At 37.9% G+C, this 19,875-nt stretch overlaps 1 protein-coding gene across 2 annotated transcripts in view; it reads right to left on the reverse strand.

Moving 5' to 3' along the window:
• The window catches only part of EPS15 (epidermal growth factor receptor pathway substrate 15), a 135,795-nt gene extending 126,637 nt beyond the window's left edge, over window positions 1-9,158 (reverse strand). For both annotated transcript variants that reach the window (XM_077779686.1, XM_077779685.1), the window contains exon 1: window positions 9,111-9,158. In XM_077779686.1, the coding sequence (XP_077635812.1) occupies window positions 9,111-9,113 (3 nt within the window). In that variant the 5' untranslated portion in view covers window positions 9,114-9,158. The remainder of the gene's footprint in view (window positions 1-9,110) is intronic.
• Between the last annotated feature and the right edge of the window lie 10,717 nt (window positions 9,159-19,875).

Here is a 19,875-nt window from a genome sequence, read left to right on the forward strand (position 1 = left end):
AAGGTATAAAAGAAAAAAAGACTGTTAAGCACAGAGACAAGCCAGGACATTTCAAACAAGTCTGGCTCAAAGTACAGTCAATAGAATTAAGTTTTTGAACTGTTCTCAAGTACCAGATGGTCCAGAATCCACCCCCAGGTCCTACAAGGCCCTGCATAAAAGCATGCCAGAATAAAAAAAACAACAAAAAAACAAAAACATGGAACAAAATGTAGAGAACAAGACTAAGAATGAAAGCAACCCAGCCTACAAAGAAGGATGAAAACTGTAAGCAAACTGAAATCATCCAATCTTCTTCAAGCTACGATTTTTAATGCCAATTTCCTATGCTAACTTCACAAACTATAAATGTAGTTTGCAGCTAAATTAAATATACTCAACTTAATTCTTTCAAAAATAGTATTTTTAAGATTGTTCCTGGGGCGCCTGGGTGGCTTAGTGGGTTAAGCGTCCGACTTTCGCTTGGGTCATGATCTCGCGGTTCGTGGGTTCGAGCCCCGCGTCGGGCTCTGTGCTGACTGGCAGCTCAGAGCCTGGAGCCTGTTTCAGTCTGTGACTCCCTCTCTCTCTGACCCTCCCCTGCTCACGCTGTCTCTCTCTCTCCTAGAAATAAAATTAAAAAAAAAAAAAAGATTGTTCCTATCTGTAAAATACTGCTGCTGTCTACTTTGCCATTCAAGATCTTATAACCTAAACAAAAATTACTCAAGTTTAACTTCAAAACCCAAAGGTATATATAGAAAAATAATTCAATTATGTAGTAAATACCATCTATAACTCTACAAAAACGAATTCAGCAAATGGTATACCAAAGATTATTTGCAACAGCATTAATTATAATTGATACATCAATTGTCATTGTTCATAAGGGCTTAAGTAAACTATAAAGCATCCAATTAATGAATATAGTCTAAAGACATTAAAAAGATGCTATGATGATCACATAGATCATACCTCTGATGGAAAATACCTACATTAAGTTAAAGAAAACAGAATACAAAATTATACATATATATGTATATATACATATGTATGTGGAGAGAGCCAGGTTATAACTACATTTTTAGAAACATGTAAAGACATCTAAAATCTATAAGGAACTCACCAAACTCCACATCCAAAAAACAAACAACCCAGTGAAGAAATGGGCAGAAGATATGAACAGACACTTCTCCAAAGAGGACATCCAGATGGCCAACAGACACATGAAACGATGCTCAGCATCCCTCCTCATCAGGGAAATACAAATCAAAACCACACTGAGATACCACCTCACGCCAGTCAGAGTGGCTAAAATGAGCAAATCAGAGAACTCTAGATGCTGGCGAGGATGTGGAGAAACGGGCACCCTCCTACACTGTTGGTGGGAATGTAAACTGGTACAGCCCCTCTGGAAAACAGTGTGGAGGTTCCTCAGGAAACTAACAATAGAACTCCCCTATGACCCAGCAATAGCACTGCTAGGAATTTACCCAAGGGATACAGAAATGCTGATGCATAGGAGCACATGTACCCCAATGTTCATAGCAGCACTCTCCACAATAGCCAAAACATGGAAAGAGCCTAAGTGTCCATCAACAGACGAATGGATCAAGAACATGTGGTTTATCTATACGATGGAATACTACATGGCAATGAGAAACAATGAAATCTGGCCGTGTGTAGCAACATGGATGGACCTTGAGGGTGTTATGCTGAGCGAAATAAGTCAGGCAGAGAAAGACAAATACCATATGATTGCACGTATAGGAGGATTAGGAGGAACTTAACGGAGGACCAAGGGGGAGAAGAACAGGGGAAATAGTGGGGGAGAGGGAGAGAGGCAAACCACGAAAGACTCTTAAATACTGAGAACAAACTGAAGACTGATGGGTGTGAGGGGGGAGAGGGGAGATATGCATGGAGGAGGGCACTTGTGGGGTTGAGCAATGGGTGTTATATGGAAACCAACTTGACAATAAACTATTTGTAAAAAATTTAAAAAACTTAAAAAAATTTTTAAAAATTAAAAAAAAAAAAAAAAATGTAAAGAGGGGCACCTGGGTGGCTCAGTCAAGTTGAGCGACCGACTCTTCATTTTGACTCAGGTCATGATCCCAAGGTCATGGGAGCTAGCTGTCAGCACAGAGCCCAACGTGGGGCTCTAACCCATGGTGAGATCACGACCTGAGCTGAAGACGGACGCTTAACCGACTGAGTCACCCAGGCACCCCGAGTGAAGAATTTTGGAAATAAAAATATCTAAAATAATATTTACATGAGTTCTACAAATAAGAACAACACTTCTTTTTTTTTTTAAGTTTATTTATTTGCTTTTGAGAAACAGAAAGAAAGCACGAGCAAGGCAAGCGAACAGAGAGAGGGAGAGAGAGAATCCCAAGCAGGCTCCATACTGTCAGCTCAGAGTCCAATGTGCAGCTTGATCTCAAGATCATGAGTTGGTGAGATCATGACCTGTGCCAAAATCAAGAGCTGGACGTTTACCCTACGGAGCCACCCAGGTACCCCAACAACAGCACTTCTATTTACTGAATGTCTCCTATATTTCAACAATATATACATATACATCACCCATAAGGAAAAGGAAGCCCTGAGAGTTTAGGCAACTTGCCATGGGCACTCACAGAGAGTACAGTGGCAGAGGGACAATTCAAATCGATATTTGTCTTGTACTAAGTCCACTGTTCTTCCCACTATATAAAATTTCTCTCAGTATCCCTGGGATAGAAATCATTTTTTTTTAGGTTTTATTTATTTCTGAGAGAGAGAGAGAAAGAGACATTGAACAGGGGAGGGTCAGAGAGAGAGGGAGATACAGAATCTGAAACAGGCTCCAGGCTCTGAGCTGGCAGCACAGAGCCCGACGCGGGGCTCGAACCCACAAACCGTGAGATCATGACCTGAGCTGAAGTCAGACGCTTAACCGACTGAGCCACCCAGGCACCCCCCTGGGATAGAAATCTTGATACTCTGAATATTTTACATACTATTTTACAGTAGGTCACAGATTCTTTGAAGTCTATTCTTTGATATCCTTCCCTAATGTCCTATGCTCCAAGTTTAAAAATCTGGCTTTTTTCTTATTACAAAGAAAAAAAAAGTAGAGAATAAATCATAAGAAAATGGGTGTTATATCCCCCAATGTGGACCCTATGCTCCAAAATAAAATTTGACTTATGTCAAATGTTCCTATGGTTTTATGTTGTCCTTTAAGTACAATCTGAAATGTTATATAGTATCAATCAATTTAAAAACTAAATTACAACAAAAAGTTCCATCATAATCAGAGGATACTCCACAGCACCCCGATGCCTTAGTTCTATCATGCTTTTTCAAGGTACTTATCATCCCAGGAAGTCAGTGTTTATCCCCCTAAAAGACAAAGAGGTACTTTAGTACACGCATGAGTCTAGACCTTATTCTCTTTGTATGTCTAAGGCCTAACACACTGATGACATACAGGAGGCATTCAGTAAATGTTTTCTGAAATAAGAGATCTACCAGCAATAATAGAAGCATCTTGGGTGCACAGAAGTTTCACATTTTTCATATATGCCTAATGATAAATACCTATGCTGTACCTATAGAATACAAGATAAAATGAAGTTACCAATAATCCTTGGTATCAATGATCTATGAAACTTCTAAGTACAACATTTCATAAAAATGTTTACAACCCTATAAATAATTAAAATCCACTGATTATAAATATTTGGCTAATGCTGATAGTAGTTATTATTATAATTATTATTATTAGCTGCAACCAATTAAACTGATCTTGGACATTTATATCCATTATTTTACATAATCTTCACGACAAATCCAGCAAGTGGTTTATCCATTTTATTGGCTTAAAAAACCAAATAACAACAACAACAACAACAACAACAAAAGAGTCTAAGACACTTGTTACACAATCAAATAAAGGATTTAACTTCAGACATTCTCTACAAAGCCCAAGACCTCCCATTATTTCACCCTAGCTCTCTCAAAAATGTTCATATTTGGAATGTCAGAAACCTTTAAGTCTAGTGGTTCTAGGTTTTATTTAATAAAATAGTTTGTTTCTTAGGAAATTTTTTTCTGATAACATGGTGTCATCTTTAGCAATAAAATACTGAAGGAACTCCAAGTCCAAACTATGATGTCCAAGAAAATATTAGCTTAAAAATAAATATTGGCATGGTGTACACAAACCTAGACAGGCTTAGGTTTTCAAGAGTAATAAATTCCTGGGCTACAAAATGTAACACTACCTTCTATCAAGTCTACAAAAACCCTCCACTATCTGGTACAATAATCACTTTCTAGAGGTGTGGGCTATGCAATGGTAAGTTGATTTTCACAGAAAAAGATGTTGCAGCCTAGAATGTATGTTCAGTTAACCAAGCATCAGTACCATAATTAGCTGTGTCAGAGCTATTTTTCTGTCCCCCAAAATACAACACACTCACTCAGTTTATATGAATTGTTTACACTACTTGGGTTACATTTCTTGCTCCACTCCTTAGCAGCAGCCTGACCTTGAACAAATTATTTCACCTCTATGCTTAAATTTCCTCTTTTGTGAAACAAAGATAATAAGGTTAATCCAGTTATCAGGTGGTATTACTGAAAAGTTCATCAGGTTGTAAAGATTATTAAAAATAGTGCCTGGCACATAAGTGCTGAGTAAGTATTAATTATTATTATCCCAATATTGACCTCTTCTCTCTCTCCCTCTCTTCCCAAACACACACGTACACATACCACACTGTAAATAATTTGTTCCTTTTATATAACAGAGGAATGTAATATCATGTGAATGTTCATTTTCAGAAAGTTGTCTGACTTATTGTCAATAACTGTTTACAGGAAACAGTTTAGCAAATGTGTTTGAAAACAGATATGCCTGGGCTCAAATCTCGTATCTACCACTTACAACACAACCCTAAGTAATACAGAAGATTAATTCCTACTTTATAAAAACTTTGAAGATCAAGTGAAATATAGAAATCACCAAAAAGTACATACTGCTTATTAGGAGTTTAAGAAACATCAGTCCTCTTCCTTCTCAATACTGTTAAAAGATTATTTTTCTTTCAGTATCTTTGCATGACTATTTAGCCCACTAGATAACTGTTCCACAACTAAAGATCACACTAAGGCAGAGAAATCACACATAAAATTAAATTTGTAATTTCCAGTTTCTTACCACGTAAGTTTTTTAAGTTCAAAATCTAGGCACAATTAGCTATTCATGGCTCATAGTAGGCTTGGGAATAAAAATATGAAGATAAACTACTCCCTCACCCCTATCCCAAGAGAGGATATATCTCTATATCTCCTATATGCCTTATTTGATCACTAAGTTTAAAAAGTATATATTTAAACCAGTGATGCTCAACTAGGGGCAATTTTGTTCCCCAGAAAACATTTGGCAATATCTGGAGATATTTTTGATTGTCTTAAATGGGAAGAGTACTATTAGCATCTCATGGTTATAGATGCTGCAAAACATCCCACAATGCAAAGAACAGTTCCCCACACCAAAGAATTACCTGGTCCAAAATGTCAACAGTGCCAAGGTCAAAAAACCATGATCTAAAAAATATAAATATATTGTAATATAGAAGCTTTCCCCCAAAAAAGTATGGTCTTGCCCCACGGTTCTCAGCCAAATTTTTATTTTTATTGAAACATAACCAGACATAAGCAGCTTGATTATTTCAGATGAGAGACTCCTGATACCATTAACTTCCCCTTTCAAAACCCTCAATGTAAAGGGAGAGGAAGTGAGGCTTACTTTTCTTGTATATCTGTACCATATAAATAACAAGTTTTTAAAAGAGCTCCAAACTGGGGCACCTGAGTGGCTTAGTCGGTTAAGCATCCGACTTTCGCTTAGGTCATGATCTCACGGTTCGTGGGTTCGAGGCCCACGTCAGGCTCTGTGCTGACTGCCAGCTCAGAGCCTGGAGGCTGTTTCAGAGTCTGTGACTCCCTCTCTCTCTGACCCTCCCCTGCTCATGCTGTCTCTCTCTCTCTCTCTCTCCAAGAAATAAATAAANCTTTCAAGTCATGAAAGCATTATTTACATCACAAAGTTAAGTTTCTTATATCTTACTTCTACCTTACTTTTGTACAAAATATTTAAAAGTTCACATTTATGTAAAAAGAAAGTACAGTGCATAAGGCCAATTTTAACATCATTTTTCTATATCAAGTTGACAATGAACAAAAGTTTGCTAAAATACCATACTGATGAAGCTAGAGAGGAAAAGGCACATTCAAACGGTTGCTGGTACAGCCTTTCTGAATGCAAATTAGCAATATCTATCCAAATATCTTTTGGCCCAATAATTATACCCTCCAAAACCTAATGTACATATACACCTGTGCACTAAGGTGCGTGAAAGAATATTCATTCACGAAAGCACTTCAGTAATAGAAAAAAATTGGGAATAACATAAATATCCATCATTAGGTGGCTAATTACAGTATATTCATATAAGGAAAGATCCTAAAGTTTTTTATATATTTATTTTTAATGTTTGTTTATTTTTGAGGGAGAGAGAGACAGAGTGCAAGCAGGGGAAGGGCAGAGAGAGAGGGAGACACAGAATCCGAAACAGGCTCCAGGCTCTGAGCTGTCAGCACAGAGCCCGATGTGGGGCTCGAACTCATGAACCATGAGATCATGACCTGAGCCTAAGTGGGACACTTAACCGGCTGAGCCACCCAGGTGCCCCGATCCTAGAGTTTTAAAAATAATGAGGGAGAACTATATATGCTGGTATAGAACAATCTCCTAGATTAAGCTAAAATAATAATAATAATAAAGCCATGAAATAATATGCAGCTTACTAAAAAGAAAAATTATGCTTATTTACATATACATCACAGATTGTTGCTGGAAATTCACAAAACAAAGTGGCAAGTATGACTGCCTCTACGAAGGAGACTGAGGGCTCAGAGCAAGAAGACGACTTTTATGAGTATTGTTTGAATTTTTTTTAACATGGGCTTATGCTTTTATTTACTGACTGTAAAACTTAAGTCACAAATTCTGAGCCTTAGTATTCTCCAATTTGAAATGATAGTAATAGCCCAGCTCATTGGTTATTGGGAAAATCAGAGACCATAAAATGTTTTGTAAATTATAAAGCAGCACACAAAATTATAAATTAGTCCTCTAACAATTCTCCAGACCAATTATAACAATAGTTTCTATTAATCATTCTTCTGACCAATCTCTCTAGATGCAAAGATGGGAATGTTTAAGATGAAATGTGAGTGTAACCTTAGAACAAAATTTTCACTTTTTATACATTCATTTCAATTTAACAGTGAGTACTCAAAAAAAAGTTACATATAGAAATACTAAATCAGCAGATTCCAAAAGAAATACACACTCACAATTGAAAAGAAGGTAAATAAAAAAACCTATGTCCGTGCTATTATAAAATCTCCATCCTTTTTTTCTTCTTCCAGTCTTTTTTCTATGCATACTTAACTGGGTTAGATCATTTTTCTAAATAAAATGTCTCCACTTTGTAACACAGCATTCAAATGACAACATTCTTCAAATTATTACAAGCTCATAATAAACATAATTTTTAATGAATACCTAGTATTTTATCTTGTTGATAAGAATTTAACCACTTTAAGATGTATGGGTTTGCCTAATGAACTCTGCCTGGTTTTACTTTTCATTTATTTCTACCAATTCTCCAAGTAACCAGATATTTCTTTTTCTCTCATTCTCTCTCTCACTCAACCCATTTTCCTGCTTCTGGTTTCCGAAGTTCCAATATTAAGTGAAAAACTCACAAAACAAAGAAGTATATAACTGTGTTTAATTCCTTGAAGAGTAAGTAAATAAAACACCTTAGATTGAGTCCTTAAATCAGACTATTAGTTAGAAAGGAGATTAGAACTATGATTTGTTACTAAATAAAGATGCTCACTCTTTTTCTACTACATTTTACCACATTATTGTTCTGTCTGCAAACAGAGTGAAAACAAAGGAATATACTCTTAGGTTACTCCTGGGAGACTCTGTATTGGGCCAATCCAACTGTTCCTAATTAATTTTAACTATGACAACTCCTCCCAAATGCTGAACATTCCAAGCCATTTTTGAGAATGGCTGAATATCACTCAAGGAAGTATGGATTTCCTGAGTATACTGGACTATAATTTCAGGCACAGGAGAAAAATATCATTATTGTGCCCTTCCCATAGTCGGAACTCAAGCAATATGTCATGTTAAATAAACACTCTTTCTGCTTCTGAGAACATGTTGTAATTTTTATACTCTGACCTGATATTTACTGTCATAATTGTTAAACCAATAAGATGACACATTTATTAACACATATCATGTATTTTTCTTTAATGAAATTGAAAACAAACACCACCAACTATGAAATTATGAGAGATTTTTTCCCTCCAACTTCCAAAGTTTCTATAATGCGGTTATTATCACTCTTGCAATTAAAAAAAAAAAAGCATTAAGGGGAAAAGTATTCTTAGAGCATTTATTGTCTTAGACCATTTACTAAGATTCTTTTCAATTAAGTCCCATTCTAAAGGCTTCTTTATTGTTTTTTTTTAATGTTTATTTATTTATCTTGTGAGAGAGAGTGTACACACAGGAGAGGGACAGAGAGAGAGGAAGGAAAGAATCCCAACCATAGCAGGAGCCTGACACAGGGATTAATCTCACAAATCGTGAGATCATGACCTGAGCCAAAATCAAGAGCCCAATGCTTAACTTACTTGAGCAACCCAGGCACCCCAATATAATTCATTACATCTAAATTTTTTTTAAAGATTCTTTTTTTTTTTTTTAAGTAACCTCCACTCCCAGCCTGGGTCTCGAACTCACAACCCCAAGATAAAGAGTCATATGCTCTCCTGACTTAGCCAGTCAGGAGCGCCCTAAGGATTTTTTTTATTATTAAAAAGAGAATTCTTGCTAAATTAAACAAGAAAATTTCAGCATAAAGCTGAACTGCTGGAAGATCATTAAAAATACTCATATCATGTCATATTTCAATAAAATAACACTTTTTATCATCATCAAGAACACCGCTTGTATACCCATAATTATACTGTCAACATACCATAAAAAAACACTGGAGATTCAGAAGCAAAAGACATGGCTTCCAGCCTCAAGAAGTTTACTATCTAATTAGGACAAAAGGACATTTAGTGAAAAAGAGCATCAAAAATACAAGGGAGCACTGGATATGCCAAGCATCTAGTACACAGAGAAGAGTAAAATAGCTTTTGAAATCCCTGGTTCAAATCTCAGATCTACCACATAATAGCTCATGTAAATTACTTCCCTCATTTGTAAAACTGACTGTTAAATGAAGTAAAACTTGCATATAGTAACACCCTTGCATATACAGTAAAAAAATATTCCTTACATATAGTAAGAAAGACTGATAGTATTATTAAGGATACAGGCTTGAGGAAGAAATGGGCAATTGGAAAAGCTTAAAGAAAGTATTAATATCTTTTTTGTAATCTATCACCACAAGCAAAAATCACAAGATCTCTCTCACTCAAGTTTTGCTTCCTTTATAGAATAAAGTATAATATCTAGTGAAGACAACTGAAATTAGAAAACACTAAAGCTATACAACACGAAAGTACCCTTGGAATGTTCCACTAGGGCTATAAATCATAGAATATGATTTATAAAAAAGAATATTAGTGGGAAAGGTCCTTAAATCAGCTAATTCAAACTCCCCTACTAGAATGTAAGTTCCATGTTTTGTCTCCAGGAATTGTTATCTATTTTGTTCCTTAGTATAGCTGCAGTACCTAGAATAATTTCTAGCACACAGTGAATACTCAACAACTTTTTGTTGAGTGACTCTTAAAATTAAGAAAATCAAGGCCCCGGAGGCCTAACTCAATGCCACAGAGTTAGCTCCTGGCATATCTAAGACTGGAACTAACATTTCATTATTCTAGTATTCTATCCTCTCTAGAAGCTAAAATATGATAATTTAGATGATTTATTTTGGTGGTTGGGGAGTTGGCAGGTTGGCTGTCAGGCAGGGAAAGAGGAAGGAAGGAGTAAATTAAAATATTTTTCACATTTTCCCCCCAAACTGTCAGTTTTGCTTAACTGATAAAGGCAAAATACTATAAACAAGACTATCCTAGCATAGTGCCTAGCACATAATAGGTACTTAACAAATATTTGTTTAAAGAAAGAACCTACTCCAAAACCACTATTATCTCATGACCAGGGGCAGAAACTAACTTCAACATCTGTTTAATCTTTTAACAGATTAACAGAGCTCTTTAAAATTTGCAGTCATTCATAAGACAGTTTTTAATCACTTTCTTCCAGATGGGCAAAGGAAGAGAGATGAATTAAAAGATGTCCCTGCCCTGGAGGATTTCTCTCTTGAGCATGCCTGTGTCTAAGTGTGTGTGTTGGGGGGAAGGGGAGGAGTGTGACACAAATAGATCAATAATGAATGTGAGACCAGGCTGATTACCTTAGTTTATTTGCTTCAAGCAATTAAAAACTTAAATCGAAAAAATACAAATTAGAAAAGTTTTAAAATAACAAGGAGGCACATTAGGGTATATTAACACTTAGGTTCTTTTTCATATCCCTTTACATGTATCTTATTGCTTCTTAATGTCTTAAAATCAAAATATTCTAACCTGATTTAATTTGAATTTTCAATATAAATGAACCATCTATGTACATTCTCTCATATGTGAGACACTGAAGGGTAATACTGATTCAGTATTACCCTAATACGTACATGTTAATATTTAAATACATAACCACAAGAACATATTTAAATTATTTAACTGTCTATAAAACTGACAGAGCCTGAAGAAAATTTCCAGAGATGAATGACAGTAAACAGAAACTAAAAAACATAGTATTACCCAGGGAGAGAATAAAGTATGTACACAACTAAGAAACAAATCTATAGAAGACTTCAAGAAAACAAAAACTTCAAGAGAGGAAAACTCCTGCCTCATTTGGCCAACACAGCCAGAGAGCAAGAGCTTGGCCAATGGGATCTCGTATAATGCAAGTCACTAACTAGACTCACAAAAAGTGAACACCCAAAAGTCAATGTTGCCACTACTCATATTTGAGTTTCAGGACGACCCTTCCGAAGAGATTCACCACCAAAACTAAACTGCCACATTCCAAGGATTCTTCTCTGTCATCTGCTTGTCAAAATACAGTAAGCAACACCAAGAAAACTGGGAAACAAACAGACTTCGGTTATGAAACTGAAAAATCCTGCAAATTGAAGTTAGTTATTTTACCTGAGGTACCGGTTTATAGGTGACTCCAGGTTCCTGGGGGAGAAAACATTATTCACTCAGTTTCTCTATCCCAGAGTGCTAAGTGATACACTCCAAAGCCTTTTGCTCCAACACAGGAAACTCCTCGGCCCAAATGTATAAGCACTAACAGATCTAGGCCAAGGAGACTACAAGGTAGCAGGGAGATATAAGGCAGGAAGGAAGGCTGTGGTGGGCCTCTACGGGGAAGTACATGGTCACCAGCTTTGTAGAAAACAAACTGAGAATTTGAGGTTGAGGGTGAGTTTTGGTCAGAGGAGCAGGAAGGGACTGACAGGTGCATGTCACCTCATCATCCTAAACATCATGAGATTACAATCGGCTCTCTTTACAGACAGGGAGGAACAAGGCTCCCAGAGTGAATGATGTTGAAGCACAAGGTTTTCTGGGAAGCAAGAGGACTGGGCTCTACAGGAAACAGAAAGACAAGAGGAAAGACCCAGAGAACAGGTTCTCTCCCGCGTAATGAGTGATCTCAATAGTCATTCCCAGCACCAAGACTGGTGGAACCATCACACCTGTAAAAGGATGTTTCCCTGTTATCCATGTGGGCAACGATTAAGTGAAAGCCCACCCGGTTAGAGTGGAAGCAGGAAGAGACATAACTGGNGTCTGAACCAGAAGGAAACCTGATCAGGAGGGGAAGAGGCTGAATTCAGGAACAGGCTAACAGGGTAATAAGTACTTGGGGAGAAGAAGACTTAACTTGGAAGAGAGACGGACTATCAGAAACTGCTGGGGAAGGGAGGACTTTCTTTCACTGGACTCCAGGGGGAAAGGGCCAGTTTCGAGAGGAAAGACAGGCTTAGAGGGGACCCTGAGCGTCTAGGTCTGGAAGGTGATTATTAACTACGAGAAGCGCTCTGCATGGCCCAGCCTCGTGCGGGGCGAGGGCTGACCAGGGGGTGAGGCTGATCTGCGCGAGCTCAACAGGAGCTCACCTGGAGTGCGTCCGGCCTGGAAGGAGGAAACTTCCTGGCTGGGTGAAAGCTGCGTGGAGTGAGAGGGGCCAGACGGCAGCCGAGCAGGGAAGGGGGCACTGTCCACTCAGCTGTGGGACGTAGTGGCGGCGGGACCCGGCTCNCCCACCCCCACGCACGGGACCGCCCGAGAAAACCCGGTGCGGATATAAAAGTAAGGCGGACGGGCCGTGTAGGCTTTGGGCAGGTGAGATCAGGATAGAAATAACGGGACTTCATATATGCTAGACTCTGTGCTAGACACTTTATCTTTCAAGGGTATGAATAGAAGGAACTGAGACACAAATAAATCGTATAAATGAAGAAACTGAAACACAAGTGTTTTACCTAAGGTGATACAGCTGATTAGAGGGTCAGATTAGAATCCAGGTCTAACTCCAAAAACTTTCATTTAACCAGCTGCTATTAGGGTGCAATACTGAAAAAGAAGACTTTTGGGGCACTTGGGTGACTAAGTCGGTTAAACATCTGACTCTTGATTTCAGTTCAAATCCTGAGTTCATGAGTTCACGCGTTCAAGCCCCATACCAGGCTCCTTGCGCTGGCGGTGCAGAGACTGCTTGGGATTCACTCTCCTCTCTCTCTGCCCCTTCCATACACTCACTGTCTCTCTCTCAAAAAATAAATAATGAACTTTAAAATTTAAAAGAAAGAGAGAGAAAAAGAAAGAGAGAGAGAGAGAGAAAGAAGACTTTTAAGTCATTCCCTCCAGGAGCCAAAACCCAAGTGGGAGGGGTGGAGGAATAATTTTCTTGCCTGCTTGCTGCCTGCCACACGTATATGGTTTTATAAAAGAGCCCTGGGACCTGCTCAGGTGCCTGCATCATACCTAACTCCTCCCATTGTCCACCTGGCAAACTTCTACTTTCTCAGCACTTGCTCAAGCATCTTCCCCTTTGCAAAGCATCTCCCCCTTTGCAAAGCATCTCCTGACCTCCCCAAGTCAGAGTTACACACTCTTCCTTAACATTCCTTCTCTGCCTTGTGAAGTCATTATCACTCTAATGGTTCTTTACATCTGTCTACCCCTCTAGACTGAGAGCTCCTCAATGGCAAGGAGTGTTTATGATATATCTGTATATCATCAGACCCTAGCATATAGCATGTACTCAGTAAAGACCTTTGTTCCCACCTGTGTTAAACACAATGCATCCTACACTATCTCATACTGCCATCTTCAGTTGGAATTACCAACCAGTTCCTAGAAACCCTGATCTTTAAAGACTTGGCTTATACACCACCTACTTTAAGAATATTTATGGGAACAACTACCTTACCTCCTAGTTGCTCTGATATAATCCTTTTTATATTCTGCCTTGTTTTTCTGTACCCCACTACACTATAAAATCCTTGAGGACAGGGGGCTGACTCATTACTACATCCCATTCGCAGTTTAGCTTACCACAGAGTAGGCCTCAATAAATGTTTTTGCCCAGAATTGGTCTTCCTTTCTCAGTCATGGTGGCTTCCCACATCAACAAACCACAACTCTATCAGGCCCATGTCCTTTTAACCATTATCATTGCAGTCCCCATCTGACCTACCAGGAGAGCCAACTGAACAAGACCCATATGACGGAGTAAGCCTCACCTAAATTTTTAGACCTTTGCCACCATAGGCAAACCATCCCAGAAATGCCCCCAGAAACTCCTAACTCTACTCCACCCCCTTTTTACAAGGTGCAGCCATAAGGAGCTAGCCATGCAGGTCTGGTAAACAACCACTTATTCAACAGTCTCCTTTGGTCTCTTTTTGCTGTTATTCTTTTTAACTCAAGGGAGAAGGGGAGATACTGTTTTAAACTATTCTGCCTTGGTACATTTGTCAGCTATAACCACAACTGATGTTTCTATTTGACTCTTCTATTTTACATTATCACATTTGAGCTTCACAACAACCCTAAAAGGCATGAACCCACTTTATAGATGTGGTAAATGAAAGAACGGGGGTTAAATGACTTGCCCAAAGTTATACAGCTAATAACCAAAGCAGTATAGCATAGCAGAATAAACAGGGCTTATATATCAGAAACATCCAGGTTACAATTCTGGCTCCACCATTTACTAGCTGTACAATCTTAGGATTGTTGTGAGGATGAATAAGATAGCATATATGAAAATCTCTATAGATGTAGGTAGTTGTAGATGTGGGTTAAGAAGTCTGAAATCCATGGAGTAAATTACCATGGGAAACACAAATTCACTTGCTATTCAAAGAGGTTCCTCCAAATTATATGAAATACAAGATAATATTCTTGTTTGAATAGAGTAGAATTCCTCATGTATAGAGTTTTCTAGAAGGCAGTTGGGATAATAAGGAGCATATTGGAATCATTTCATGTGTGGCCTCAAACAAACCATTTAACCTTTATTGAGCCTCAGCTTCTCATATATAAAAATGAGCAGATCAGGGGCACCTGAGGTGGCTCAGTCCGTTAAGTGGCCAACTCTTAGTTTTGGCTCAGGTCATAATCTCAGAGTTTGTGATTTCAAGCCCCATATCCAGCTCCTCACTGACAGTGCAGAGCCTGCTTGGGATTCTCTCTTTCTTTCTCTCTCTCTCTCTCTCTCTCTCTCTTTCTCTCAATAAATAAACTTAAAAAAAATAATGAGCAAATCAATGTGGAAAATGTGGAGGATATATAAGGAATTATTACTGTTATAATCACTGTGTGATTTATAGTAAATCAAAACCAACACATTGTATTTTTTTAGTATTGCATTTCACAGTTTATGTTTTTACATATAGCATTTAGCACAACTCCTAGAGATGAATGCATGATAAAAGTTTATTGAAATGAACTAAATGCATAGTCTCACGTGTAGTCATTACTTGCATCTTCATTTTATCCCCATTCTACAGATGTGAAAACCAAAGAACAAATATTTTATAAATAACTTGTTTAAGCAAGGGCAATGTAAAGCAGGGTTGAGTCTTTTAAAATAATAATAATGATAATCAGAGCCCTTGGCAAGGGAAGACAAGCTAAAAATCATTACATGGGAGTTTCCCCAGGCCCCTTTCCAGACCACCAATAATTTTTACTGGCTTCCTTTTCTATTCATCAGTTCTGGTTTAAATTTAAAACTTGACATGTAATGGAGGATGAGAATGATGGTCCAAACTCCCAAAAAGGCCTAGAACTTCTGAGACTGGATATTTTTTTTTAATGACACACCAATGACAGTTTGCAAATGCCTGTCCCAGATCTCATCAAAGCACTGGGTCATATCCCAAATCTATTTTAGGAGAGTAAAATGTAGCTACTGGAAGATATGTTGTGATCTAATTCATTGTAACAAGAATGAGCATTATGGAGCAGACAAACAGGCTTACCTGTTTTTCCTAGGGCAACTTAATGTCTTTGGGTCTCTAAGCTTCATATTCCTCATGTGTACATTGGAGATATTAATACCTACTTGTAGGGATGATAAAAGGACTACAAATCATGCATAAATGTTTTATCAAAGAGCCTTGACTGGAATAGATGCCCAATAAGTAGCTATAAAGATACCATTCTTCAAGATCACCATTTAACTCTACCCATCAGACAACTCTCCAATTACTAAGTAAGTTTTGCAGATATGTGAACTTATTTCATTTAATCCTCACAACAACCCTATAGGGATTATTATTTTTATTTTATAGAAGAGCAATTTGTCCAAATCCATACTGACAAAGGTAGACATTATACATAGGTCTTCCACCTCAAATGTGCTTTTTACTAGGGCATGTTGCTGGTACCCGGTAGATATTGATCACCTCCAAGAAGCCTTGATAAAACGATGCTTTGACCATGGAAAGCTGAAGATTATAATAACCCTAAACCCAAGACGATCCTGAAGAAGAGCACTTAGACCATGAACAGCTTTGTCATGGGCCTATCTTTCCATCTTTCTATCCTACTCTAACACCCACTCCTTCTCCCCAACCCACCCTTCAGGGACACCACAGCTACTTTTATTTCTTTATATTCCAACTTTAGAGGTGACTGTCCTATCAGCTCTTCATGAACAAGGCACATCTGTGATGTCAGCATTTAGAAATACAGGATGCTTGATTGAAACTATGGGAGAAAAAAAAACTGAGGAGTTCTCTGAATATACAAAGAACCAGTTTATTTGCATGAGACTTTGAGAAAGGCCTTCCATATAAATGATACTAAGCAACAACAAAAAAAAAAAAAAAAAAAACTTGAACTACAATTGTAGTGATAATCTGGAGCTCATGCTTCCAAGCTATTGGTTGCATAAATATAGCCCATTATTGTTCATGTTTGCCCAGGGCAGAAAGAATATGTGAGGCTGCACAATAATAACAATTGTGCTACACAAATAACTGTCCCTGTGCCAGGAACTGAAAAGAACAAGCAGTAAGATTTTTAAATGCCATGCACACCCAGGGTGTGATAGGACGTTTCAAAATTGTCTTCATCACTAATTTTTCAGGGCAATGGAGTGTCCTGGGAAGAGTCTGAATTTAGAAGTGAGAAGGCCCAGTCTGGTCCAGTCTCGGCTCTGCTGCCTCCTAATTTTGTGAACTTGGGCAAGTCTGTGAACTCTACCAAGCCATTGTTTCCTGTTAAACTGAAGGTAATAATAGCACATACCTGATTGTGCTATTATAATGATTAAATGAAGTTTCATGTGAAAGCAGTTAGCCTGGTACCTGGAACACAGGGGACACTAGATGAACAGTAGCTCCTTTTTCTTCTTACTAGAGATTATTTAGGGGTTGAGAAATCAGAAACAAAATAGAAATCGTTTTCAAAGATCTTCACTGGTTTACCAAAACCTACCTTAATGGATTTTTTAATAAAATCCATTCATCCACTAGTAATATTTATTGAGTACTACAGAGATTATTACACTGGTGTCCCAAAAGTCCCATTGGCTTCTAGTGAGCAAGCAAATGCAGTTTTACACTTGCCCTATTTCTTCCTTTTTTCTTTCCTTCCTTTGCCTTTCCTCCTTTCCTTTTTCTTTCTTTCTTTCTTTCTTTGCTTCTTTCTTTCTTTCCTTCCTTCTTTCCTTTCTTTCTTCTTTTTTTCTTGTTTTCGTTATAAAGTGTCCTGGAAACTATAAGAAAGCAAAGAACATCACGGGAAAGAAAAAATTTGCACTCAAGACTGCAAACCCTTTCATCTACTGATTTCAAAGCATTGTCTCCATCACTAATTACTAGCCCTGCTTAACATGTGGGAATGCTGAGACACCATCAAATTAAGAAGCTTGCCCTAAATCACAAGGCAAGTCAGGGGATGGGCTACAGACTGAACAAAGCTGTCCTGTTTGCCAGCCTTGGGCTCTAAAGTAGGACACATGAGAGTCAATAGAGGCTTCAATTAATGAGGAGAAAAGTTTGGGGAATTCTGATTTTGTAACTTTGAATCATTTCAGTGGCAAGAGCATGGACTTTAGTCAACTTGGACTTCAAATCTCAGTTCAGCTCCTTAAGAACTGTGCAACCTCAGACAAATCATAAGCCTTAGTTTCCTTCTTTATAAAGTGGGGGTATTCATTCTTACTTCTAAGGATTTAGGGAGAGTTAAACGATGGAACTTTTTGAAACTACCCAGTGCCATGTCGTGCACTTAGCAGGTTCACATAGTTGGAGAAAACTAAGACATGCCACATACACACATAATGACAAACAACTCATTCAGTCAAAGATTTTTCTAAGCCATAATCACAGTTGTGTCTCAGTTTAAAATAATGACTGTGTATTGAACATCTTATAACACAAATAGAGAACGCCTTGTTCAGTCCATCGCTTTTCTTCACTTATTCTGTGCTTTTTTTCCATAAAAAGTCCAAGCTATCAGCAAGTTTGGTTGGCTCAACCTCCAGTATATATCTGAAATTCCATTTCTGTTTTCAAAATATATTCCAGATCTGACCATTTCTCTCTCTTCACTGCCACCATCCCCTGTCTCCTGGGCCACTGCTAAAACTCTTTAATGAAGCTCCCCAATTCCATGCTTGCACGTAGGTCTATTCTCCTTATCATAGGCAGAGTGATCTTTTAAAATAAACAAATAAAAAGATCTTGTCATTTCTCTGTTTAAAACCCTTGGGGACTTCTCAAACTCTAGACCATCACTTACAATGATGGCCAGGTCTTTCCAGGTAAAGTAGAGGTCAGCAAAGCACAGAGGAGCAAGTGTGTTTTGAGCATCCTGAGATGTTTTGTGGAAGGCAACATTGTGGGGATAGAAGAGGGAGAAACTAGCTAAGATAGAGGAGATATTAGGACATACTCAGAAGAAATCGTATCCAGGCCAGAAGACGGTTAGGGGAATGTGTTCCTCTGGAGGTTCAGACAAGCAAAATCATTAGTGCCACAAAAGGGATCATTATTGTTTTGTGTTGATAACATTTTCAAATCTAGTCACCTTGATTTTTAAAAGAACAATCTGTAATCAATTTCACCCTTTCAAAAGGAAGTCAGGAACCCTGACATCAGGACAGTCAGGCTGTCCTGACAAATTTGAGATTAGATCAAAACCCTCCACTTATAAGCTATAACACCATGGACAAACTACTTAAAAGTCTTTGAGCCTCAGTTTTATGCAAACTACATCACAGTTATAAAATTAAATGGACAATGCATATAAAGCACATTACCTGGTGTCTGGCACATGGGAATAAGTGCTCAACAAATGGGAAGTATCACATTATGGTTATGACAATGATAATTAAGGATTTGCTTATCTTTATAACTACCCCATGTTATCTAGCTTTACTAATAAGCACTGTCAATATCTCACCCCTAACAGAGATCTGAAGTAAATCTGTCAAATTTTGAAGGTCCAGGGAGACTGTCCTCATTCATAGCAACATTTGGCCCTGAAAGATACAAAAAATAGGTACCTATTTCACTGGAGGCACTATCCACTCTATCCTACTGTTCAGAAAAATCAAAGTATGTAAAAAGGAGTAGCAACAGTTTGCATTTAAATGTATGTGAATGTAATTATACGCCTTCAGTGCTCAGTGTTTAAAGAAAGGAGGTTTTGTTGTTACTTTCAATATTATCTCTATATGCAAGCCAAAGATTTCAGCTGATGCTCAACCAAAGAAGCAAGGATTTAAGTCTGAAGAAAATAATTGGCTGTGTTGAGCTTATGCAGACACAATGTGTCTGTATATTATACTGAATAACTTCTAGAATTTTTCAAGGATAATTCTGACAATATACAAGTTTTGCCTTACTAAGTGTCAAGCTTAACCTCAAGTAAGATACAGCTGTTCTTTTTGCAAAATTATGTAGTATAAGTAGGTAAGATGAAGGAAGTAAATGATTAAGAGCATGGATTTAGTATCGTTAAGACTTGATTTCAAATTCTGGCCCTGCCCCTGGGAACTTGGGCAAGTTACTTAACTACTCTGCCTCTCATGTGTGAAATGGGAATGATAATCCCTACACCACTACATATTTTGGGTAGTTTTGTTACATCAAAACGCAGTGGAGTCTAGAAAATCATCAACTTTGAAGAATTGGAGTGAAGAAAGCCAATTGTTTTTGAAGGGCTATAAATTTGAAATTC

This window comes from Crocuta crocuta, unplaced genomic scaffold, assembly GCF_008692635.1.
Source record: "Crocuta crocuta isolate KB4526 unplaced genomic scaffold, BGI_CrCroc_1.0 scaffold168, whole genome shotgun sequence".
Taxonomy (NCBI): domain Eukaryota; kingdom Metazoa; phylum Chordata; class Mammalia; order Carnivora; family Hyaenidae; genus Crocuta; species Crocuta crocuta.